The 27,325-nt window shown below is 40.7% G+C and overlaps 1 protein-coding gene across 3 annotated transcripts in view; it reads left to right on the forward strand.

Annotated features, from left to right (window-relative positions):
• IQGAP2 (IQ motif containing GTPase activating protein 2) overlaps nt 1-27,325 on the forward strand; it is a 302,790-nt gene that overhangs the window by 139,175 nt on the left and 136,290 nt on the right. For all 3 annotated transcript variants that reach the window (XM_007175891.3, XM_007175892.3, XM_057540875.1), the window contains 3 exons: nt 6,079-6,235; nt 14,240-14,317; nt 17,773-17,849. In XM_007175891.3, the coding sequence (XP_007175953.2) occupies nt 6,079-6,235; nt 14,240-14,317; nt 17,773-17,849 (312 nt within the window). The remainder of the gene's footprint in view (nt 1-6,078; nt 6,236-14,239; nt 14,318-17,772; nt 17,850-27,325) is intronic.

Raw genomic sequence — 27,325 nt, forward strand, 5'->3', positions numbered from 1 at the left:
ATGTCCTTGCAAAAACTTACACACTAATGTTTACAGCAGCATTATTCATAGTAGCCAAATAGTGGGAAAAACCCAAATGTCCCTAAACTGATAAATAAAATATGATATATATCTATACAGCAGAATATTATTCAGCAATGAAAAGGAATGCAGCACTAATATATCCTACACAATAGATGAACCTTGAAAACATTATGGTAAGTGAAAGAAGCTAGTCACAGATGGCCATGTATTTTATGGTTCCATTTATATGAAATGTCCAGAATAAGCAGATCTATAAACAGAGAGTAGATTAGTGGATTGGAAAATTGGGAGTAAATGGGGAATATTGTAAATGAGTTGTAGGGCTTCTTTTTGGAGTGATGAAAATGTTCTAAAATTGTTAAGTGATGGTCTCACAACCCTGTGACTATGGTAAAAGTCACTGCATTATACATCTTAAAAGAGTGTATGGTGTGTGAATTCTCTCTCAATAAAGCTGTTACTAAACACAACAAAATCATATAATTAGTGTCGTTCAGAACTCCATTTATAATTTTAGACTCTTGGACTAAAACTCAGCTCAGAGTTTTAAGTGACCTCTTCCAGGGCATCGAGCTAGTGATTGGAAATCCAGACTTCCTGAACATCAGGCCAGTTGTTTTCTGTATTGTGATTGTGACAGGAAGTTGGACCCCAACAGACCATAAAAATCACACTTAATGAATTTTATTGGTTTGGCTGGGTAACACTAGCTTTGTAACAGATAAGCCACTGAGGCTGAGGTTGGCAGTAGAAGTTTAATTCTTTTTCAGGTAAGATTCAGTAGCTTAAGGCGAGGATGAGGGGGTACAGGAGGCTCTGTACCACACAGATAACCCAGGTCCCTGGGTTACTCAGGGACCCAGGCTGACGGGAGATCTTCCGTCTTCTCTTTCAAGGTCGCCCTGGGCTTTAGCATCCTGCTAGCAGACGGGGGGAGGGGAGAGTGGAGGCTTTTGAAACATAGATGCAAAGGATATTCAGCCCACGTGATGACTGGGTACTAGTTTAGAAGCTTGCATATCATGGTCCCTGCTTCCCTGTGAGGTAGTTTAATACCCTGAGAGCGGTGTTAGGGAGCCAGCCTAGCTGGTTATTCTGGAGCAGAGTTTACTGACTGTTCCAGAAAAATGGTCTTGCTATCATCAGTCAATCTTTATTGATCGTATACTGACTAATAATTGATAAGTTTCCAAGCTGTATATTATGAGGAGACCCTTTGAGGTCCTGCCTTGTCTTGCCAGTTCTCGAGGAGGTGACCCCATTTAGACAGACTCTAAGCTTCCCATACCCAGCACCCAGCTGCAACAGCACCCGCAAGACGCAGCCGAGGCTGTCTGTCACTTACAGTTGTGAGGTAGGTGACTGACAAAGAGGGAGTTCCAAGGGAATAAATGGAACCCTAGGACGTTTACTCAACTTTGACAGCGAATGTACTATGCTCTGACCTTACGCTGAAGAGTGAAAGCGTCTGCATCTCCAAACCATGGGGCCTTTACTCCTACTCTGGAAGAAGCCTGGAGTGTCCTGTTACCACTTTTATTTTACACTAGGCTGTGAGGCTGCCTTCTTCTGTTTGAGTCTCAGAGTTAAAAATTGGAATTTGAGGGCTTCCCTGGTGGCGCAGTGGTTGAGAGTCTGCCTGCTAATGCAGGGGACACGGGTTCGAGCCCTGGTCTGGGAAGATCCCACATGCCACGGAGCAGCTGGGCCCGTGAGCCACAACTGCTGAGCCTGCGCGTCTGGAGCCTGTGCCCCGCAACGGGAGGGGCCGCAATAGTGAGAGGCCCGCGCACCGCGATGAGGAGTGGCCCCCGCTTGCCGCAACTAGAGAAAGCCCTCGCACGAACCGAAGACCCAACACAGCCAAAAATAAATAAATAAATAAATAAAGTAGCTATTAAAAAAAAAAAAAAAAAAAAAATTGGAATTTGAGGGGCTTTTTAAAAAAAAATTTTATTGAAGCACAAATGATTTACAATGTTAATTTCTGCTGTGCAGCAAAGTGATTCAGTTATACATACACATATTCTTTTTCATATTCTTTTCCATTATGGTTTATCACAGGATATTGAATATCCTGTGCTATACAGTAGGACCTTGTGGTTTATTTATTCTGTATGTAATAGTTTGCATCTGCTAATCCCAGACTCCTAGTCCATCCCTCCCCCACACCCCTCTACCTTGGGAACCACAAGCCTATTCTCTCTCTTTTTTTAAAATAAATTTATTTATTTATTTTTATTTGTTTATTTTTAGCTGCATTGGGTCTCCATTGCTGTGCGCGGGCTTTCTCTAGTTGCGGCGAGCAGGAGCTACTCTTCGTTGCGGTGCACAGGCTTCTCATTGCAGTGTCTTCTCTTGCTACAGAGCACGGGCTCTCGGCACATGGGCTTCAGTAGTTGGGACACGCAGGCTCAGTAGTTGCAGCTCACGGGCTCTAGAGCGCAGGCTCAGTAGTTGTGGTGCACGGGCTTCGTTGCTCCGTGGCATCACAAGCCTGTTTTCTATATCTGTGAGTCTGTTTCTGTTTTGTAGATAAGTTCATTTGTGTCATACTTTAGATTCCACATATAAGTGATATCATATGGTATTTGTCTTTCTCTTTCTGACTTACTTCAATTTAGTAAAAATTATAATCTCTAGGTCCACGCATGTTGCTGCAAATGGCATTATTTCATTATTTTTTATGGCCGAGTAATATTCCATTGTATATATGTACCACATACATATTCTTTATCCACTCATCTGTCGATGGACATTTAGGTTGCTTCCATGTCTTGGCTGTTGTAAATAGTGCTGCTATGAGCATAGGGGTACATGTATCTTTTTGAATTAAAGTTCTTTCCGGATATATACCCAGAAGTGGGATTGCTGGATGGTATGGCAACTCTATTTTTAGTTTTTTGAGGAACCTCCATACTGTTTTCCATAGCAGCTGCACCAGTTTACATTCCCACCCACAGTGTAGGAGGGTTCCTAGAGGAGCTTTTTGATGTCTTTCAATTAGTAGCTCTATGGTCTTGGCTTTTCTGGGCCTCAGATTAGCATCTGCAAGTGGTGATCCTAATAGCACCTTTCCTTATGGGGTGGGCTCGAGGATTAAATGATAATCCCCGTCAAGTATTAAATCCAGGTTCTAGAATAAAATAGTGCTAATAAACACTAGTTACCATTGATGGTAATAGCATTTTCTTTTGACTTTCAAGGTAGTGAAACTTTGATGCCTAATGTTGCAAAAGTGCTACATTTACAAGTCATTGGCAGTGTCCGAAAAGATGTTATGATGTAACTGTGATGCTTGGAAAATGTTTTTCTTAAGCAGTCAGAATCTTTCATTTAATAACAATCTGTTGGGTACCCACTATCTGTAAATACATTTGCAGGACAAAGGGATTATGAAAAGGAGGAAGAGATGGCTTTTGCCTTTGAGTACTTCATGATGTCATATGCATTAGCAATGGCTACATTTTAAATAGGCTATAGTTAACCTAAGTTTTTAGAATAGTTAGTGTTTTCAGCTAACTACACATATATTCTAACACAGACAAAAATTAAGGTGATTATCTTTTTAAAAAGTAAGCCCAAGTCTAAAATATCACACTTCAGAGTTGTTTTTATTTTAGTTTCCTGCCCCTTGGTCCCAAATGTCAAGTTATCTCCCCCACTCCTACTACAAATTGTCAATTTACCTCTCTCCCACCCTTCATACATCTACCCCCGATTATGGGATTATTATAAAGCAGTTATATACTGTTGTGTTCAAAACAATTTTGTACATTTTTTCAAGATAATTATTTGAAAACAGGTTTGTTTTAATGTGAAGTAGCATAATGCTGTAATTTGTAGTTTATTTAGATTAGAAACTTGGTCTAGTGCAGTGGCTTTTAATTTGGCCAGATTTTTATCAAAAAGGCAACGTTGTTATTGATTTCTTACATTTTTAAAAATTCATCAAGACTTTGGTACTCTTACGTTCATTTGAAGCCCTTGTTTGTTATGTGAAAGCAAACTTGTCATCTCATTTTATCAGTTCCTTGTTCTCCCAGTTTCCCCAGTCCCCCTAGGATGTTAGACCTGGGAGAGACCTTAACATCCCATCCTTCTCATCTCCTGCCCCTTTAGCAGAGGAGAAAAATGAGGCCCAGAGAGGTTAGGGGGCATGCCTGGGGTCACACTGTGGATGTGGGGCTGAGTCCTCCCTCCGCAAGGGGCCCCTCTCCCTGGCTGGGAATATTCTCTTTCCTTTGACCCCCTCCTGCACTTTCTAAGCTGTCACCAAGTCTTGTTACCGTTTCCTTGAAATGCCTCTTGTTTTCCTCCCTTCCCATGTCTTCCTGTCTCATCCAGTCCCTCAACTCCTCACCATGGGAAAGGCTGACGGAGCGCTTATCTTTGGGGCCTCCATCACACAAGATTACTTTTCTCTAATTACCACTGTCAACCTGTCACTCCTCTGCTGCGAAGCTGCCAGGAGCTCCCTGCTTCCTGTGGCAACAGACGTCATCACTTCACCTCTTACGCCAGCTCCTTCAGAACCTCACTTCACTGTGTGTGCTCAGCTTTATTCCTTTCTTCCCATGAACCCCCAAAGGCCCAGAGTCTTCTCTGGGTTTGCTCCGTGAATCAGCCATGTTTCCTTTATGGCTCCCCAGCTCCGAAGCGCTTCCCCTGCCTTTCCAAATACTCCCCTTTTCTAGGCCAAATCCAGATCCCACCACCTTCTCATTGTTTTCCCTATTACTCCAGTGATAATCCAATGATCCCCTTTATTCCCCAACTTTTTCTTCTTATGCACTAACATGTAGCATTGGGCAGAATAGCCTCTCTTACATGGCTCTCTGGTTTTTCCCCACAATTGTGCTGCCTTCTCAATTATGTTTAATGCTCTTTGAAGGCAGGGCTTATGTTCATGTTTTTCTCATATACTCCACGTTTTACATCGCCTAAATAAGTGGTCGGTAAATACTCCTTGCTTATCAGGGACTCTTTGAGCTTTTAAAAGACGTTGGCCAGAGCTGCAAGCCATTGAGACGTTTTACAGTGTTCACTGCTTGGATCAGGTTGTTCATACTGCAGAACAGCCCTCTCCCGACTGCCAGGTGTCAATGGGATCGGCGCTGCTGTTGTTAATGATCTTCTGGGGGGGACTGGCTATATAGGTGTGGAGCTCACACGCATAGTTGTTGATTGGGCGGTGGGTTCGTGGCAGGGAGGTGAGAGCTTGCACCCCTGCCTCTTGGGTCTTACAGTAGGGAAGAGTTCTTCAAGAATGGGTAGGAAGCGCATTATTCTCTGAGCTCCACAGATTCTCAGCACACCAGTGTGAAATGGGAACTGGCCTGGCTGCCCTCCCACTGTGTGTTTCTGAGCCAGTAATGACCTTGGTGCCCTCTTTTCTACAATACTGGCACAATGTCCTAAGATTTAATCTCATCTTTTTCAGAATCCAGTAAATAGCTTCCCAAAAAAGGTAAGCATGCTGTAATAAGTTCCTGGTATTGGAAAAAGGAATGTGTCTTAGTTAAAGAAGACAGCGTCTGCTTTCTGAATTGCACTGTCCCTTTTCCATGCTTTCTACCTTTCCTGGTAGTCATTTCCAGACTGAGGCAACTGCAAATTTTATTGCACCTGGGACTACACTCTCCCCACAGCATAACCCCTACAAGAATGTCCTCCACTAAGGGCTCATAAACTTGGAACTGTTTTTTTCTGTAATGTCAGCAAGACTCATTCCACCCATACAAATACGGTCTGGCCTTTTTCCTCTTTGGCGCAAAAGAGAATTGGCAGAGACTCTGATAAAAAGTGAAGTTGACAAGCTCTGGCTTGGAAGTGAGTTCAGTGCCTCTGGGCTTGTCGTCCCCCTTGTTCCTGTGTGTTCTGAATTCTTGTCCCACCCAGAAAGTTCTCTCTTCCCATCTGTGACACCTAAAGATGTTTCACATCCTGCTCCCTTTGTTAATGTCTCCATCACAGGTAGTAAGATACTGCATCTCTTCATTTATAGAAAGTTACTGAACTGGAGTCACCTTAAGGTTTTTTTAATCCCTGTAGGTGGATGGAAGTCTGCTTAGTTGAAGAATTGCCACCAACCACTGAACTGGAAGAAGGGCTCCGGAACGGAGTTTACCTTGCAAAGTTAGCCAAGTTCTTTGCCCCCAAAATGGTATCGGAGAAAAAGATCTATGATGTGGAACAAACACGTTATAAGGTAACTGAGATCTAATTGGTTCTGGCCTCCAGCTCAAAGTGAAAGTTCAGTCTTTCCCTTCCTTTCCTTTCTTTTAGTGTTTCTATAAGGATTTTGTGGGAGATGGGGTGTGGGGAAAGGGGATGTCCTTGGTCTTCTAAGCCTGTTAATAATCATTCCTGAGGCAGCAGCAATTTTAAAAGCAAAGCTTTTTTCTATTTCTGGTCTGAGGCCGAGAGACCTCTGCTTTGTGGGGCTTCCCAACTCCCACCCCCATTATTCCTTCATGGAGGTCATTTTATTAGTGCCAGTAACTGTAAGAGTGGGGGGCCCTCCACCCCTCCTTTTTTCACCATCAACACAGTTTATTACTCCCCTTGTTCTCATCAAGGAGTAAAGTACCCAACTGGGACTTGAACTTGTGGCCCTAAAGAGTTAGGCCCAAGGTGATTTAAAAAAAAATTTCTGATATTGAATAGTCAGGAACTCCTTTCCCTTTGGTGTTTAAAGCAAATTAAGACGACCCTTTTTATATGAACTAGTTTTAAGAATTATTTCATGGCTAATCTGGGAAGGCATATGGGTGAGAAAACCAAACCAAAATAAATACCAATCTTGTATTAATGAAAAAAATTCTGATATTTTACAGATACATGTTTAAGTATTTTCAGGTAAAGTGATACATCTATGATTTGCTTCAAAATAACTGGGAGGAGGGTGGACAGATGATTCAAGACTGGCCATGAGTTCATAGTTGTTGAGATTAGATGAGGCATGCAAATGAGTTCATTATACTATTCTGTCCAATTTTTATGTTTGAAATTTTCCATTAAAAAGTAAAGGAGGAAAAAGTAAACACCAGCCTGAAAGACCCCTTCATTATATGTGTCTTCAAAAGGGAATTTTAAAATGTGTGCTGTTCCCTCCTGGAACATGTGATCCGTTCTCCACTTCGGGTCAGGGTTTCTAAAGCTTCTTTGAAACTTGATTCTTTATTTTCTTAATATATTGTATTTGGTTTTTTGTATCAGTATTTTATATCTGCAGATTTTCAAGTATCCTTAAAAGTTATTTCTCTTAAAATTTCAAGGGTAACATTAAGTATAGTTGAAAATGGAATGATTTTCCATTTATTGCATGTCACACTACCCTTCAGTTGTTATTGAGACAAAATTTTTTTTTAAAATATGTATATTGAATTCAGAGCAAATGTTTGAGTAATGGTTTATGCTAACAGTAGACAAGATGAATTGACATCTTTTTTGACAACTCTCTTTTCATCATCTAGCCTAAAAGGGAATTGAGCAAAAGTTTCTGCCTTGAATAACGTTATGAATAAAAGTGTTTGCATATCTTAAAATAAGTTTGAGTTTATTAAGTCATGTGTTTATTAACTCTAGATGTTTCTCCCTAGAGTAAGTTTTTGGCCTTTTGGAAGACTTAAGTGAAACAAATGACTTAGCCAGCCAAAATTAAAGTTTTGTTTTTTTTTTTTGGAATACTTTAAAAGTTCAGAAAAGCATGGTAAAAAATAATTTGTATCCCCCTTGTCACAAAATAAATGAACATTTATCCACATTTTAGAGCACGATTTTTCTTTTATTTTCATTACTGTAATGGTAGTTACCAAGATCTAGGCCTATGAGTACTAACAGCCATGTAGATTTGATGATAGAGTGAAAGTGTAGTTGGCTCCAGGCCTCCCTGGAAAGGGATTGTGGGTATTTTGTTTTGATGTGTGGATAGTGAGAATCAGGCCAGAAAGACAGACCTTTAGTGAAGGTGAGACTCAGAGCAGCGGGTGGGCTAATTCTTCCCTCTCCTGGCACATTATACACCTTGAATATAGGTGTCTCTTCCCAGTTCAGCTGTGGACCCCCTCATGGCAACTTAAACAGGTACTGTTTCCTCCTGGCATCAGAGATCCTATTATTTGAATCAGTAGCAGCTTCTCTTTGGGATGGGGACAGGGAAGTGATTCCAATTTCTTGTTAAAAAATAAAATACCTGCGGCACCTAAGCAGATGACGACATCCCTGAGCAGAACATCGTGACAGAGGGAAGTGTTCTGTGTTGCTGTCGCCCGTGCCGTCAGGCCCCCGCTGTGGTGCACAGAAGAAAGGATGCTAGGAGAGGCATGGGAAGAAGGGAGGTGGTGGATGGAGGGTGGTAGATGCCAGCTGTGACGTGGGAGAAACACGGGATGAATGGAAACTACCCCTCTGTTAATTCACTGGAGAAAAGAGGCTTTTCTTAAAAAAAAAAAAAAAAGAGGCTTTTCTTTTTCTCCTTTTATTAAATCCTTGAAAGTTCCTTGAATGGGAATTGTCAGTGATTTGCCATATAATCATAAGTTTTTATTTTAAGGCCATTTCATTTCTTCTACAGAAATGAAAGGAGACCAGTATTAGTGGGCAGGAGACTTAGCTTCCCGTTCCTGTGTTCTTCAGGTCTAAAGCCCGTCACGTGGTCCTTTCTAAGGAGCACTAAATCACAGGACTGCGGCAGAGACGTTGAAACACAAGGGAACACTTGCTAACCTAGGCCCGTCTCTTGATGTGCCGCCTGGAAACCATGAGTTCAGTGAACCCGGGTGCTCGCTGCAGGGTCTGCCTGGACCGCAGCCATAAAATATGACCCACCTGTTGGGCAGGGTGTCCCCGAGGCAAAAGCTCTGTCCCAAATCTCAAGGCCTCATTTGTGGCACTGATGATGGCTTTGAGCTAAGTAGATGGGAGCTTTCATGCTGCCCCATCCTCTTTGTCTGCCAGCTTACGTACAGCCTTGGCCCTTCATTAACTTAGGTTTAGAAAGATATGCTAGGTATTAGAGTTAAACCTTCCAATGGTGAGTGTTCTTTCTCTGACCATTCCCGCCACCCCCTTCCAGGTCTGAGTTGTGTGATCATGCCATGCACACATGGACACACCACGGTGTACTGTAATGATTATTTTGTCATGAAGGCAAGAACTGTGTGTGTCTCCTCTGTCATATCCTCAGTGAATGGTGCAGGTTCTGGCCCATAGGGTGTGCTAGGGAAATAGCTGTTGGGTGAAGGAACGAATGACAGTAGTTCATAGCAAGCCAAAGTGCTCCGTTTCTTGTCTTCTATGCTTTATTCAATACTTTATTCAATATTTACTGAAACTCTTCCTCTAAGGGTGATGCTCAGACTTCCTGTGGGACCCCCTGATGGGTGTGTGTTAAAAACGTCAACTTTTGGGCCCCATCCCAGACTACTGAGTCAGGCAGAATCTTAGCCAGGGACCCAGGAAGCTGCATTCTTAATAATCACCCCAGGCAGTTTTTTTCTTATAGTCTACAAAGGTTTGAGAACCACTGCTCTAATAGGCAGACACACATTAATATAATACATTTTTTTTTTTTTTTTTTTTTTTTTAAGGATTTTTCTTATTTATTTATTTATTTATTTATTTATTTTTGGCTGTGTTGGGTCTTCGGTTCGTGCGAGGGCTTTCTCCAGTTGCGGCAAGCGGGGGCCACTCTTCATCGCGGTGCGGGGACCGCTCTTCATCGCGGTGCGCGGGCCTTTCTCTATCGCGGCCCCTCCCGTCGCGGGGCACAGGCTCCAGACGCGCAGGCTCAGCAATTGTGGCTCACGGGCCCAGCTGCTCCGTGGCATGTGGGATCTTCCCAGACCAGGGCTCGAACCCGTGTCCCCTGCATTAGCAGGCAGATTCTCAACCACTGCGCCACCAGGGAAGCCCAATATAATACATTTTAATAAAGTTATACAGAAAGCAGATAAAATTGTCCTCAGATGGAAATACATAAAGGATAGGACTCAACTATCCATGCAGTACTTATTAGTACCTACCATGTGACAGCCGCTGCTCCAGGCACCAAAGGCAGAGTGGGCAGCAGGGCAGACATGATTTCATGGTCAGTTGGAGAGACAGACTGTGAGTAAAATAGACAGTTGTGAATTGTGATAAGTGTATGAAGGAAGAAATGAAAGCCAGAATTATTGACAGATAGCCATGGGCTTCTCTGAGGATGCATTTACTCTGAGGCTGGAAGAATGAGAGGAAACTCGTCCGTGTGGAGAGTTAAGGGTAGGGAATGGGGAGGATGGTCCAGAGAGAAGGGACTCATTTGTGAGAAGCTCAAGGAAGAAAAGAGCTTGGCCAAGTTGAGTGGCTGAAAGGCTACGGTGAGGGACAATGGTAAGAAATGAGACCAGGAGGGAAGCAGAGACAGATTACTCAGTGACACATGGAGGACCTAAGTACAATGAGTGACTTCATCCTAAGTACAGCGGGAAGCTGTTTCAGTGTTGGTAGAGACATCATGGTAACAGTATGTGCTTTAGAAAGATTTCTCTGCTGCTATGTGGAGAACACATTGGAGGGAGGGTGGACGTGCAGGCAGAGTGCATGAGGGGATTACTCAGTCCAGGTGACAGGTGACAGTGGCCTGCAGAGACAAGAAGTGAGTGGATTCAAGAGGGAAAACAGAGGGTGAATCCTGGAAAGGGGCTGGAAATGGGTGGAGGGCAGTGAAGAGAAGACGGCTGGGTAGATGGTGGGAGCCAACCAAGAAGAGTGTGGTCAGTTCCGAAGGGAGTTGGGCTGGTAAAGAAGCCGGGAAGGTTTCCATGTTGGGGCTTGAAGGATGAATGTTCCCAAGCCAACTAGGATGACCAAGAGAAAGAGGAGGAGGAGGTAGTAGGAGGGGCATCCCTCGGAGAGGATTCAATCTGATAAGGCTCAAAGCCAAAGAACACTATCACTCTGGACAGTGCATTGACAGTTGCAGACGTACAATAAACGCACATTGAACATTTAGGTGGGCCTTAGATAGGGAAAGCAGATACATAGTGGTCACTAGTATGAGCTGTAGAACCAAAACACCTCAGAATTTGGCTTCACCACTAACTTTGCCTCTGTGAGCTTCAGTCTCCTCTGATGTAAAGTGGGAAAATAGTAACAATAGCAACCCTGTTGAGAAATCGTGAAGAACTAATGTGATCTATGCAAGGCGCTTGGCCCAGTGCCTGCCTGATAGAGGTAAGCACACTGTAAGTGTTACACTGTAAGTGTTACAGGTGTTTGTTCTGAGGCTCCGTGAGCAGTAAATTGACCAGATTATTTGGACTTGAAGTCAGGGAATTCTGCAAGCTAGTCTTGACCCAGAGCTCAACAAGTTAGGTCAACTCGAGTGTCTTAAATACTTAGGGCATCAGTTGCCTCATCTATAAAATGAGCAAATTAGAATAATTACTGGTTTTAAACTACCTCATAGTTCTAAAATGCTTTGATCCTAATATGTAAGAAGTTACCATCCAAAGAAGACTTACATAATACCTCATCTATTCCATTTAAACTGCAGTAATCTTTTGGGCTGGTGCTGTAGTAGCTCAGCAGTAGAAAATCAGCATATACTCTCTAGTCTAATACATGAAAGAAATTAGGTAGATGTACAGTAACAGCCCTTGGCCAAGTTATGACTGTAGACATACCACCTAGCCTAATATATTAATATTAGTGTAGAAAAAAAGAAACTGGTGAAAAAATAGACAAGCTGTAAATGGTTATAGTGGACTAAGGTTATTTTGAGCCTGTTTGGAAGATTGTTTTTGTTCTAATTGAAGTAAACCTGGTAGATTGAAGATGTTCATGCAGTTCGCTCACTGAAGCTTACTTCTTAAATATGCAGGCGTGGACCATAGGGTTCTGGAGTCAGCATTCCTCAGGTGTTTAAAGCGGACGAAGGATTTAAAATCTATCATTCATCCACCGTAGAAATATGACTAAGATAACCCCCCTTTCCTTCAGTGCCTCTTACATGAAGCGCTAAATCTTTTTCTGACCTTACAGGTGAATAAAAGCTTCAAGCCCAGTCTTATAATTACAATAACTAACATGTATTGCATTTTAGGTGTACTTTGCAACTAAGTGTTCTATGTATAGTCTCATTAAATCCTCAACCCAAAGTAGCGTACCGTTCCCTTTTGTAGCTGAGGAACCAAGGTTCGAAGAGATTTGTAACTTTCCTGAGGTTACGTAGCTAATGAGACCGCTAGATGGATGGGATGATTTTGTTATATAATTTGGATTGTTGAAGGCTATCAGCCAAAGACTCTCAGAAACCAACACAAAATTATATTTATTTAAATACGAGGTGCCAAGAAAAAATGCATACCCACGGAGCTATTAAGGAAGAGAAAATAGGAGCTTAGTGGAGATTTGAGCTTGTACTGAGTGATTCTACTAAAGATTTAGGGAAGCAAGGATCGTTGCAGTGTTGTCAGGAAGCGGGATCAGTTTGGTGTCTTGGTAATTTTTATCTAGGAGGTGAGAATATTGAATAGGGACCAGATTGTCATCAGTCAAGAAATAAGTCGCCCATCTTAGTTGGAAGAGGGCGATGTTTAGTTACTTTGTGGTGTTGAGGTCCTCTGCCCTGACGTGATTGAGGATTATCTCCGCTTTGTCCCTCCACAGTCGCAGACTGGCCGTGTCTGAGGTCGCAGAGTGGCCGTGTCTGAGAAGTGTTTGTATTCTGCAAAAGTTGATGCGGAGTTACCCTCAGACACTACCACCCGGCTGTGAACTGTCTGCGTGCTCTCTCTCTCTTTATTCTTTTCCATCCTTCTTCTCTTTCCATACCCTTCCCCCTCCCTCTAGTTATTTCATAGTAATTAGCTAATCTCTTCCCTGTGAAGAATAATCCCCTGGTCATTATGTCCTGCCCTCTTCCCTGGGGAGTGTTAGCACAGGAAAGGTTTTCAGATCCACAGACACCTAGTCTTGAATCCCAGCTCAGCCCCTTAACAGCTGTTTGACTTTAGGCAAGTCACTTCATCTTTTTGGCCTAGATTTCCTCATCTCTAAAAAATGAGAATGATATACCTTGCAGGGTGTTTTGAAAATCAGAGATAATTTATGTAAAGTGCTTGACACACACAGTCCAATCTTAATAAATAGTGGCCACTATCAAAAGCACGTAAATATTTGTCAAATGTTAATTTGCTTATACTTTATAATTTCTTACAGCAACAAAAATACTTTCTGTTAAATCAATTATTAGGTTGTAGAAGGTCACAAAAGATGGGAAGAGCTAGACTTTCTGAATGTGATGATCTACCACTGGGTGTTAGTTATGATGAAACTTGCTGTAGTTACTTCTTATTTTATTTGAAATGAAAATAAAATACATAACATTACGGAACACATTTAACTAATGAAATATATAAGATCATTTTAAAGCTCACAGTGGTTCCTTGCCTGATAAAACTTCATGAGATAGCAACAAGAATACTTTATTTATGCAGAAAATAATGGCTGGCTGATTAAGACTGTAAGGAATGGAAAACATAGCCTATTTTTATTATATGAGTAGAAAAAGGTCTTGTAAAATATTTCCAGTGAAAGTTTACTTCTTGTACAAGGCCAAGATTAGAATTAGATTATAGAAGGAATAAATACTAAAATTAGCTCTGAATCGTGGGGTGCTTTTTGTTTTCATCTTTGTATTTTTCTACATTTTTCAGGTTTTTTACAGAAATCGTACTACATTCGTGATCAGAAAAAATGGTTTGGCAGAGCCAGAAACCACCAAAAAAAGGCATTTAGTCTTCTAAAAATCCTTTTTTTCCTGAAGTTACAGTCCTCTCAGCTATGGTTGCCACAGTGTTGACATGGGGTGGGTGGGTGTGGGTGTGTCTGCACGCGTGCACACATGCTCACGTATGTGCACATGTGTCTCATAAAACATCCTAAGGCGTGCTAGACAGAAAATGGTCTTTGAGATTCTAGTTCAGAATTACCTCAAATTCTGGGAACTGGGACGGTCCATCCCAAATGGTTGGAGTGTTGCTGAGATAGTGTCATCTCCTTTATTGAATCTCTGGTTGTTTTATGTGAGCGTTCATAACATGATTCTAGGAGAAAGACAATTGAAAGCATCCTGCTAATGAAAAAGGTTATTACTTTTTTGACTCACTGTGCGTTCCCTTCTTTCCACTCCCCCTCCCCCAACCATCACCCATCCTCACGTTAGAAGTCGGGTCTTCATTTTCGACACACGGATAACACCGTCCAGTGGTTAAGAGCGATGGAGTCTATTGGTCTACCCAAGGTAAGCCTGAACTGGGAAGACAAAAGGGGTAATGCAAACACCTCACTGTGGAAAGGAATTTAGCAGACTGGGGTACGTTAATGCAGCAAATGTCCTTATTGCCTCAGAAATGAGATATGTGAGAACTGACAGAAATATGGAAAGGCCTATAAAAAAGTAACATATGGCAAGAACTCAGATTGAGAGCAGCCAGGTGAAAGTGTGTATAAATTAAACAAGGTATAAAGCAGAAACTGACACACCATTGTAAAGCAATTATACTCTAATAAAGATGTTAAAAAATTTAAAAAAAGAAAAAAAAAACTTAATATAAAAATTAATTAATTAATTAATTTTTAAAAAATAAATTAAACAAGGTCAGAGCAGGCTTTGGCTGGTAGATAGTTGATTTAGAAGAGCCACCTCCCTTTTTTGTGTTGCTTTTTATACTTAAGATTCCAAGTCTCATTGTATCCGTACATATTGTATCACTATAAATCATCATTATAAATTTATTTTGATAAAGTATTATTATAAATCATACTATCACTTTAAATTTTACTGGCTAGGGGGGTTAGAGCTCTTACTCTTGAAACAGATCTCCCAAATCAAACTCATTCAGCAAATATTCAGAACTTGTTAAATTCAAAGAGCGGGCACGCTTACACCTGTGAGATATACAGACAAGTGGAGGAAATGAAGAAATAATTACATGTGATAGAAATTGTAGAGCTATTTCTTAAACTTCTTATTTTGAAATAATTTTAGAATCACAGGAAGTTGCAAAAATAGTTCGTCTTTGTGTAAACTTCATTCAGCTTCCCCTAATGATGACATCTCATAACTGTAGTACAGAATTAAATTGACATTGGTGTATTAATGTTAACTAGACTCCAGACTTTATTCAGTGTTCACCATTTTTATATGCATTCATTTGTGTGTGTGTGTGTGTGTGTGTGTAGTTCTATGCATGAATAGATTTGTGTGACCACCACCACAATCAAGATGCAGATACTGCAGAGAGGTTGGCCATTATATATAGCATCCCTTCCCCAGCCCTGTCTCCTGGCAGCCACTAATCTATTCTCCATCTCTGTAGTTTTGTCATTTTGAGAATGTTATAGAAATGGAACCATACAGTAGGTAACCTTTTGAGATTGACTTTTTTCACTAAGCATAATTCACTTGAGATCCATCAGGTTTCTATATGTACCAATAGTTCCCTTTTTTGAATTGCTTAATATGTACAGCTATTTTAAAGAAATGATTTAAGAGTGCTCCAGCAAGGGTATCAGCTACTGACTTATTTAGACCTGTGTTGTTGTTCTTATTAGTAATCCAGGTTTGCAATTAAAAACACACCCCACAACAAAAACAAAGGACTCCTTCATGTAAATTATGAATGCTTTTTTAAAATACATTTGTGCTAATACCTGTTTTAACTCAGTTCCTTTTTTCTTGCAATAGTCAATGTTGATCTATTTTATTTTGCCTTTTTTAATCAAACTACTTTCCCTTCTCCTAAAATGTTGAAAACTGAATAGTGTTCCTTTCTGGGCAATAGTTATAATACAGAGTTCATATTTATTTCTAAACTGCGATTTAGTAAGTATTAACAGGGTGTTGAGTGGTAAACAGATTAATAAAGACAGACATTCAAATGCAGCTTTTCTGTATGAGGCAGCATATGTTAGATGAGGATAATTTCATTATGATTTAAACCTTCTCAAATTGTGTGTATGTTGGACCACATTTATTTTGATTTTAAGCCAAACAAGTAATCCATGTAACAGAGTCTATTTTAACCCTGATGTTTATTATGAAGTCAGTGATACATTACATTGCAGGAAATGAGAGGCCAACAGTATACTGAATTGACTTTGATATATTAATTAACTCCTTCATTTATCAATATGAGCTGCCTACCCTGTGCTCAGTGTCATGTTACACACTGGGGTTACAATGTTGAAGAAAACGTTTCGGTAAACTATAAATTGATCCCATCTTCTTCTATAAATTGAAGAAGAAGACATATTCATAATGATTTTCCAGGAGAAATATCAATGTAAAAGGTTCTTGTTTAAAGAAGAGAGGGAGAGTTATAGTTGTCCTCTGCTTACATAGTAGAATTTTAAACCTAGTCATATTCTTCTGAATTGGGAATCCTCTTCTCATTGATACTTTAACAGCAAATGTATTAAAGGAAAGTTGGAAAGACCTTTGAAATTTCATAAGCTACCAGATATTTCTTTAAGCACTCAGTGACTGTACATTTGTAGCTCAAGAAGCTTTGCTTTTCTCTTTTCTTAGCTTTTTTCAATGTCCAGTAGAAAATTGTGCTTGAGTATCAAGTACTACCATATGGTACATGATTTAATTTTAGTTTTTATGTCAAATTTTATAAAATATTTATTGAAACCAAGTAATGCCAACAAGCTTATCTTAATCTCAGAAGCTTCAATCCTAATTACTCATTTTTGGTGCCCCATTCTGAAATCTGTTTCTTATTAGGCTTTTAGTTTCAAGCTCAAGAAGAGTATAAAGGTGTATTAAAAGTTTTAGTGTTCAGACTTCTCAGTCTACTAACTCCATACATAGATGGTTATCCAGAAGAAGCAATCAGGTGCTCAGAAAATGCAGGGATATTTATTGTAGTGACTTATAATAGGGACAAAATTGGGGGTAAAAAATTGTTCCACCCTGGAGAACTGGTTATAATTATGGTTCAAAAATGTCAAAGAATCATATGCATCTATTTAGAAATAATGTTCTTAGTAATGAAGGGAATGGAAAGCAGTCATGTTCTATTAAGTGTTAAATAGGTTTATAATACATGCAGTTTGGTTTTTAAACACACGTACATAAACATAAAAAATCAGAGACATACAGAAAAAAGACTGGAAGAAAATATACCAAAATGCTAATAGTGACAATCTGGAGGTGGGGTTATAGGTATTTTTCTTTCATACTTTATCTACTTTCCAGATTTTATTCAGCGAAAATGGATACTTTTCTTTTTTCTGCTTAAAGTAATACATGCATTTGTGTGCATTGTATGTGTGTACACACATGTTTACAGAACTGTGTAGCCAAGTTCTTAACAACGTAATAAAATGCTTTCAAGAGGACACCCTTCCCTGGGCAGGCACAAGAGTGACTCTGATACAGAAAGCAAAGCCTACACGGGCTCATGCCTTGTGCAGTGAAACTGCTGCCCAGCCCTGTGGACAAAGCCTTCTTGCAGTGGCTGACTGTGAATCCCCCACTCTCCTGAGCCACTAGGAGGCGCTGTCAGGCAGGGGACCAGATGCAGTGATTGGCCCGCATGAAGAACAAGATGAGGCACAACTGGAGTTTCCTCTTCATTTAAATAAATATAGAACAGCAAGGACAATCAGAGTAGGGTCATTTGGGAGAGTTAAAATAATTGTGAAAAGCAATACGTAATAAACACATTTTTCCCTTTTGTTTTCCAGATATTTTACCCAGAAACAACAGATGTCTATGACCGGAAAAACATACCAAGAATGATATATTGCATTCACGCACTGAGGTGGGAAAAAAAAATACATTTGAAGTCTAGGAAGTAAATTTAAATAAAACCACAATTTCAGTTTTGAAAGAGAGCTCTTTTGTTTTTCAAGTTTTTTTAATAATCTGAACTTTTTTTTAGATTGAGTTGTTCTAAATTTGCTGGTATAAAATTAAGGTAATTGTCACATAAAAACAATACTTGAACTTGAAAAATATTTTTCTGTTTTTTTAATCCATTTCAAAATAGAAAACCAGAAAATGAATGAAAGACCTGTGAGTATAATAAAGAGAAAATTTTAATTGAAATTTCTAGGACTCTGATAATAATGTGCTACCATATTCTTGAGTTATGATCTACTTTATAAATATAGCCAAAATACATCAAATGAACAGCTTTAATAGTCATACGTTTGGTTTTCATACTATTAAAATCATTAGCTTGGCTCAATTCTTAGCATAGATTAATAAAAATCACTATAAAAAAGTCTTTTGAACTTTCGTTCACTAGAACTTGTACTGTAAGGGTAAAGAAGAAACTTAGAAGTTGCTTTAAATTAGTCAAATCGCGATACATTCATTTTTTTAAAGCAATTCTTTGATATCTTAATTTTTTTAAATACTGAATTTCTGCCGGTCACAGATTGTTTCTTACCTTATTGGCCTGGGAGCAATGTGATTTTTAGACGGTAACAAAAATGATTCTAAAAATCCAGTTTGTGGCTGTTGTCTTGTGTGTACACAGGTAATGGCTGGAAGGCTTCATGTCTAATTAAATTTTAAATTTCTTTTAGAACATCTGCCTTGTGTTTATATCACTAGAAGTCATTTTCCTGGCAGAGTCTTCAGCCTAGAGGTTTATATTAACTTCTTCCTGGCTTTCTTCCTCTCCAAAGGAGAAGATTTTTATAATAATTCATTACAATGCTGGCTTACTAAAGAATTTTGATTATGTCAAATAATTTGACTCTCCCACCCCGTCAGTCCTTATGAGATTTCTTTGGAAGATGACAGTTGCTTGAAATACAGACCAAATGTAGGTGTCTATTCTGTGATTTCTTTTTACTCTAGTAATTTAGGACAACCGGGAAAAAACCGCTTCTATGCCTGCCCCCTCATATGTGGCTAGTATATCATTATTCCAGCAGGTTTTCTAAAAGCTTTTTGTGCACAAGTGCTCATTTTGAGGAATATTATCAAATGTGTTGCCCAACATTCTTGGTCAAATGCTTTTCAGTGCCTAGAATCATCACTTAACACTTTGTGATCTGCTAAGCCAGCCATTAGTTAATCATTATGGTATCCATGCATCAGGGTGCTAATCTCCAAATCCACAGCCTGCTCATGGGTGTCTTCTGTAAGCTTAAATGGATTTCCTGCAGTGGACACCTGGGGTGTTAATGTAAGCAGCTTATAAAGAAATGGCGCGCTAAGTTCCTTTCTGGTGATGTCACTGTTGTAAAGAAGTTACAGAGAACAGCACCGAGGCTTACAAATGTATGCCTGCCATAGTTTTAACAATGGCTTGAACAGCTTGGTAAACAAAGAGAAGGCAACTTCTTGCTTTCTCCGACTGTTTTTCTCAGGTATTTAGTTACTCATCCTGGAAGTCTCCGTTACTGGAGCAGATTCCTGCCGAATGTTATTCACCAGATCTGACCTTAAGTAGGAATTTTAAAAGTAGGATCTCGAAAAGCAATATTCTCTTAATAAACGGCATTCTCCGGGAGACTCTCCTTCACTTTTCTCTGTTCTAAACTTACTGTATGGCTGCTCCTTGATAGGGAACGGAGAAGTCTCAGGTGTATCTAAAGTTTTTTCTATCAAAACATTTTCCTGAGAGGTTAAGGAAGATGGCGGAAGAGTAAGACGCGGAGATCACATTCCTTCCCACAGATACAGTAGAAATACATCTACACGTGGAACTGCTCCTACAGAACACCCACTGAACGCTGGCAGAAAACGTCCGACCTCCAAAAAGGCAAGAAACTCCCCCCGTACTTGGGTAGGGCAAAAGAAAAAAGAAATAACAGAGACAAAAGAATAGGGACGGCACCTGCACCAGTGGGAGGGAGCTGTGAAGGAGGAAAGGTTTCCACGCACTAGGAGCCCCTTCGCGGGCGGAGACTGCGGGGGGCGGAGGGGGGAAGCTTCGGAGCCACGGAGGAGAGCGCAGCCACAGGGGTGCGGAGGGCAAAGCGGAGAGGTTCCCGCACGGAGGATCGGCGCCGAGCAGCACTCACCAGCCCCAGAGGCTTGTCTGCTCACCCGCCGGGGCGGGCGGGGCTGGGAGCTGAGGCTCGGGCTTCGGTCGGATCGCAGGGAGAGGACTGGGGCTGGCGGCGTGAACACAGCCTGAAGGGGTTAGCGCACCACAGCTAGCCCGGAGGGAGTCCGGGAAAAAGTCTGCAGCTGCCGAAGAGGCAAGAGACTTTTTCTTGCCTCTTTGTTTCGCGGCGGGCAAGGAGAGGGGATTCAGAGCGCCGCCTAAACGAACTCCAGAGAAGGGCGCGAGCTGCAGCTATCAGTGCGGATCCCACAGCAACAGGGGCGCAGAGGGAAAATCGGAGAGACTCCCGCACAGAGGCTCGGCGCCGAGCGGCGCTCACCAGCCCGAGAGGCTTGTCTGCTCCCCCGCCGGGGCGGGCAGGGCTGGGAGCTGAGGCTCGGGCTGCGGTCGGATCGCAGGGAGAGGACTGGGGCTGGCGGCGTGAACACAGCCTGAAGGGGTTGGCGCACCACAGCTAGCCGGAAGGGAGACCAGGAAAAGGTCTGCAGCTGCCGAAGAGGCAAGAGACTTTTTCTTGCCTCTTTGTTTCGCTGCGCGCAAGGAGAGGGGATTCAGAGCGCCGCCTAAACGATCTCCAGAGAAGGGCGCAAGCCACGGCGATCAGCGCGGACCCCAGAGACGGGCGTGAGACGCTGGGGCTGCTGCTGCCGCCTCCAAAAAGCCTGTGTGTGAGCACAGGTCACTCTCCACACCTCCCCTCCCGGGAGCCTGTGCAGCCCGCCACTGCCAGGGTCCCGGGATCCGGGGACAACATCCCCGGGAGAACGCACTGCGCGCCTCGAGCTGGTGCAACGTCACGCCGGCCTCGGCCGCCGCAGGCTCGCCCCGCCTCCTCTGTACCCCTCCCTCCCCGCGGCCTGGGTGAGCCAGAGCCCCCGAAGCAGCTGCTCCTTTAACCCCGTCCTGTCTGGGCGGGGAACAGACGCCCTTAGGCGACCTACACGCAGAGGAGGGTCCAAATCCAAAGCTGAACCCCGGGAGCTGTGCGAACAGGGAAGAGAAGGGGAAATCTCTCCCAGCAGCCTCAGAAGCAGCGGATTAAAACTCCACAAACAACTTGATGTACCTGCATCTGTTGAATACCTGAATAGACAACGAATCCTCCCAAATTCAGGAGGTGGACTCTGGGAGCAGGAGATACTAATTTTTCCCCTTTTCCTTTTTTTTTGAGTGTATAGGTGTATGCTTCTGGGTGAGATTTTGTCTGTATAGCTTTGCTTCCACCATTAGTCTTAGGGTTAGGTCCGTCCGTGTTTTTGTTTTTGTTTTTTTCTTAACTTACAAAATTTTTTTTTCCTAATAAATGTTTTCTTAATAATTTTCTCCTTATTTTCTATTTTTAGAAATTAAAAAAATTTTTTAATAAGTTTTTTCATATTTTTTATTTTAAAAAATTAAAAAAATTTTTTTTTCTTAATAATTTTTTTCTTATTTTTTACTATAAAAAATTAATAAATCTATTTTTAAAAATTAAAAACAATTTTTTTTTCTGAATACATTTATTCTTAATAATTTTTTTTTCTTATTTTTTATTATAATAGCTTTATTTTATTTTATTTTATCCTCTTTCTTTCTATTTTTTTCTCCCTTTTATTCTGAGCTGTGTGGATGAAAGGCTCTTGGTGCTCCAGCCAGGCATCAGGGCCGTGCCTCTGAGGTGGGAGAGCCAACTTCAGGACACTGGTCCACAAGAGACCTCCCAGCTCCACGTAATACCAAACGGCAAAAATCTCCCAGAGATCTCCATCTCAACATCAAGACCCAGCTTCACTCAACGACCAGCAAGCTACAGTGCTGGACACCCTATGCCAAACAACTAGCTAGACAGGAACACAACCCCATCCATTAGCAGAGAGGCTCCCTAAAATCAAAATAAGGCCACAGGCACCCCAAAATACACCACCAGACGTGGAAGTGCCCACCAGAAAGACAAGATCTAGCCTCATCCACCAGAACTCAGGCACTAGTTCCCTCCACCAGGAAGCCTACACAACCCACTGAACCAACCTTAGCCACTGGGGACAGATACCAAAAACAACGGGAACTACGAACCTGCAGCCTGTGAAAAGGAGACCCCAAACACAGTAAGATAGGCAAAATGAGACGACAGAAAAACACACAGCAGATGAAGGAGCAGGCTCAAAACACACTGGACTTAACAAATGAAGAGGAAATAGGTAGTCTACCTGAAAAAGAATTCAGAATAATGATAGTAAGGATGATCCAAAATCTTGGAAATAGAATAGACAAAATGCAAGAAACATTTAACAAGGATGTAGAAGAACTAAAGAGGAACCAAGCAATGATGAAAAACACAATAAATGAAATTAAAAATACTCTAGATGGGATCAATAGTAGAATAACTGAGGCAGAAGAAAGGATAAGTGACCTGGAAGATAAAATGGTGGAAATAACTACTACAGAGCAGGATAAAGAAAAAAGAATGAAAAGAACTGAGGACAGTCTCAGGGACCTCTGGGACAACATTAAACGTGCCAACATTCGAATTATAGGGGTACCAGAAGAAGAAGAGAAAAAGAAAGGGACTGAGAAAATTTTTGAAGAGATTATAGTGGAAAACTTCCCTAATATGGGAAAGGAAATAGTTAATCAAGTCCTGGAAGCACAGAGAGTCCCATACAGGATAAACCCAAGGAGGAACACGCCAAGACACATATTAATCAAACTGTCAAAAATTAAATATAAGGAAAACATATTAAAGGCAGCAAGGGAAAAAAAACAAATAACACACAAGGGAATCCCCATAAGGTTAACATCTGATCTCTCAGCAGAAACTCTGCAAGCCAGAAGGGAGTGGCAGGATATACTTAAAGTCATGAAGGAGAAAAACCTACAACCAAGATTACTCTACCCAGCAAGGATCTCATTCAGATTCGATGGAGAAATTAAAACCTTTACAGACAAGCAAAAGCTGAGAGAGTTCAGCACCACCAAACCAGCTTTACAACAAATGCTAAAGGAAATTCTCTAGGCAAGAAACACAAGAGAAGGAAAACACCTACAATAACAAACCCAATACATTTAAGAAAATGGGAATAGGAACATACATATCGATAATTACCTTGAATGTAAATGGATTAAATGCTCCCACCAAAAGACACAGGCTGGCTGAATGGATACAAAAACAAGACCCATACATATGCTGTCTACAAGAGACCCACTTCAGACCTAGGGACACATACAGACTGAAAGTGAGGGGATGGAAAAAGATATTCCATGCAAATGGAAATCAAAAGAAAGCTGGAGTAGCAATTCTCATATCAGACAAAATAGACTTTAAAATAAAGACTATTACAAGAGACAAAGAAGGACACTATATAATGATCAAGGGATCGATCCAAGAGGAAGGTATAACAATTGTAAATATTTATGCACCCAACATAGGAGCACCTCAATACATAAGGCAAATACTAACAGCCATGAAAGGGGAAATTGACAGCAACACAATCATAGTAGGGGACTTTAACACCCCACTTTCACCAATGGACAGATCATCCAAAATGAAAATAAATAAGGAAACACAAGCTTTAAATGATACATTAAACAATATGGACTTAATTGATATTTATAGGACATTCCACCCAAAAACAACAGAATACACATTTTTCTCAAGTGCTCATGGAACATTCTCCAGGATAGATCATATCTTGGGTCACAAATCAAGCCTTGGTAAATTTAAGAAAATTGAAATCGTATCAAGTATCTTTTCCGACCACAACGCTATGAGACTAGATATCAATTACAGGAAAAGATCTGTAAAAAATACAAACACATGGAGGCTACACAATACATTACTTAATAACGAAGTGATTACTGAAGAAATCAAAGGGGAAATCAAAAAATACCTAGAAACAAATGACAATGGAGACACGACGACCCAAAACCTATGGGACACAGCAAAAGCAGTGCTAAGAGGGAAGTTTATAGCAATACAAGCCTACCTCAAGAAACAGGAAACATCTCGAATAAACAACCTAACCTTGCACCTAAAGCAATTAGAGAAAGAAGAACAAAAAAACCCCAAAGCCAGCAGAAGGAAAGAAATTATAAAGATCAGGTCAGAAATAAATGAAAAAGAAATGAAGGAAACAATAGCAAAAATCAATGAAACTAAAAGCTGGTTCTTTGAGAAGATAAACAAAATTGATAAACCATTAGCCAGACTCATCAAGAGAAAAAGGGAGAAGACTCAGATCAATAGAATTAGAAATGAAAAAGGGGAAGTAACCACTGACACTGCAGAAATACAAAAGATCATGAGAGATTACTACAAGCAACTATATGCCAATAAAATGGACAACCTGGAAGAAATGGACAGATTCTTAGAAATGCACAAACTGCCGAGACTGAACCAGGAAGAAATAGAAAATATGAACAGACCAATCACAAGCACTGAAATTGAAACTGTGATTAAAAACCTTCCAACAAACAAAAGCCCAGGACCAGATGGCTTCACAGGCGAATTCTATCAAACATTTAGAGAAGAGCTAACACCTATCCTTCTCAAACTCTTCCAAAATATTGCAGAGGGAGGAACACTCCCAAACTCATTCTACGAGGCCACCATCACCCTGATACCAAAACCAGACAAAGATGTCACAAAGAAAGAAAACTACAGGCCAATATCACTGATGAACATAGATGCAAAAATCCTCAACAAAATACTAGCAAACAGAATCCAACAGCACATTAAAAGGATCATACACCATGATCAAGTGGGGTTTATCCCAGGAATGCAAGGATTCTTCAATATACGCAAATCAATCAATGTGATACACCATATTAACAAATTGAAGGAGAAAAACCATATGATCATCTCAATAGATGCAGAGAAAGCTTTCGACAAAATTCAACACCCATTTATGATAAAAGCCCTGCAGAAAGTAGGCATAGAGGGAACTGTCCTCAACATAATAAAGGCCATATATGACAAACCCACAGCCAACATTGTCCTCAATGGTGAAAAACTGAAACCATTTCCACTAAGATCAGGAACAAGACAAGGTTGCCCACTCTCACCACTATTATTCAACATAGTTTTGGAAGTGTTAGCCACAGCAATCAGAGAAGACAAAGAAATAAAAGGAATCCAAATCGGAAAAGAAGAAGTAAAGCTGTCACTATTTGCAGATGACATGATACTATACATAGAGAATCCTAAAGATGCTACCAGAAAACTCCTAGAGCTAATCAATGAATTTGGTAAAGTAGCAGGATACAAAATTAATGCACAGAAATCTCTTGCATTTCTATACACTAATGACGAAAAATCTGAAAGTGAAATTAAGAAAACACTCCCATTTACCATTGCAACAAAAAGAATAAAATATCTAGGAATAAACCTACCTAAGGAGACAAAAGACCTGTATGCAGAAAATTATAAGACACTGATGAAAGAAATTAAAGATGATACAAATAGATGGAGAGATATACCATGTTCCTGGATTGGAAGAATCAACATTGTGAAAATGTCTCTACTACCCAAAGCAATCTACAGATTCAATGCAATACCTATCAAACTACCACTGGCATTTTTCACAGAACTAGAACAAAAAATTTCACAATTTGTATGGAAACACAAAAGACCCCGAATAGCCAAAGCCATCTTGAGAACGAAAAATGGAGCTGGGGGAATCAGGCTCCCTGACTTCAGACTATATTACAAAGCTTCAGTAATCAAGACAGTTTGGTATTGGCACAAAAACAGAAATATAGATCAATGGAACAGGATAGAAAGCCCAGAGATAAACCCACACACATATGGTCAACTTATCTTTGATAAAGGAGGCAAGCATATACAGTGGAGAAAAGACAGCCTCTTCAATAAGTGGTGCTGGGAAAATTGGACAGGAACATGTAAAAGTATGAAATTAGAACACTCCCTGACACCATGCACAAAAATAAACTCAAAATGGATTAAAGACCTAAGTGTAAGGGCAGACACTATCAAACTCTTAGAGGAAAACATAGGCAGAACACTCTATGACATACATCACAGCAAGATTCTTTCTGACCCAGCTCCCAGAGAAATGGAAATAAGAACACAAATAAACAAATGGGACCTAATGAAACTGAAAAGCTTTTGCACAGCAAAGGAAACCATAAACAAGACCAAAAGACAACCCTCAGAATGGGAGAAAATATTTGCAAATGAAGCAACTGACAAAGGATTAATCTCCAAGATTTACAAGCAGCTCATGCAGCTCAATAACAAAAAAACGAACAACCCAATCCAAAAATGGGCAGAAGATCTAAATAGACATTTCTCCAAAGAAGATATACAGATGGCCTACAGACACATGAAAGAATGCTCAACATCATTAATCATTAGAGAAATGCAAATCAAAACTACAATGAGATATCATCTCACACCGGTCAGAATGGCCATCATCAAAAAATCTAGAAACAATAAATGCTGGAGAGGGTGTGGAGGAAAGGGAACACTCTTGCACTGTTGGTGGGAATGTAAATTGATACAGCCACTATGGAGAACAGTATGGAGGTTCCTTAAAAAACTACAAATAGAACTACCATACGACCCAGCAATCCCACTACTGGGCATATACCCTGAGAAAACCATAGGTCAAAAAGAGTCATGTACCAAAATGTTCATTGCAGCTCTATTTACAATAGCCAGGACATGGAAGCAACCTAAATGTCCATCGACAGATGAATGGATAAAGAAGATGTGGCACATATATACAATGGAATATTACTCAGCCATAAAAAGAAATGAAATGGAGGTATTTGTAATGAGGTGGATGGAGTTAGAGTCTGTCATACAGAGTGAAGTAAGTCAGAAAGAGAAAAACAAATACAGTATGCTAACACATATATATGGAATCTAAGGGAAAAAAAAAGAAAAAAAAAAAAAAAAAGGCCATGAAGAACCTAGTGGCAAGACGGGAATAAAGACACAGACCTACCAGAGAATGGACTTGAGGATATGGGGAGGGGGTGGGGTGAGATGGGACAGGGTAAGAGAGTGTCATGGACATATATACACTACCAAATGTAAAATAGATAGCTAGTGGGAAGCAGCCGCATAGCACAGGGAGATCAGCTCGGTGCTTTGTGACCACCTAGAAGGGTGGGATGGGGAGGGTGGGAGGGAGGGAGATGCAAGAGGGAAGAGAAATGGGAACATATTGTATATGTATAACTGATTCACTTTGTTATAAAGCAGA

The sequence above is a fragment of the Balaenoptera acutorostrata genome, chromosome 2 (genome assembly GCF_949987535.1).
Source record: "Balaenoptera acutorostrata chromosome 2, mBalAcu1.1, whole genome shotgun sequence".
NCBI lineage: Eukaryota > Metazoa > Chordata > Mammalia > Artiodactyla > Balaenopteridae > Balaenoptera > Balaenoptera acutorostrata.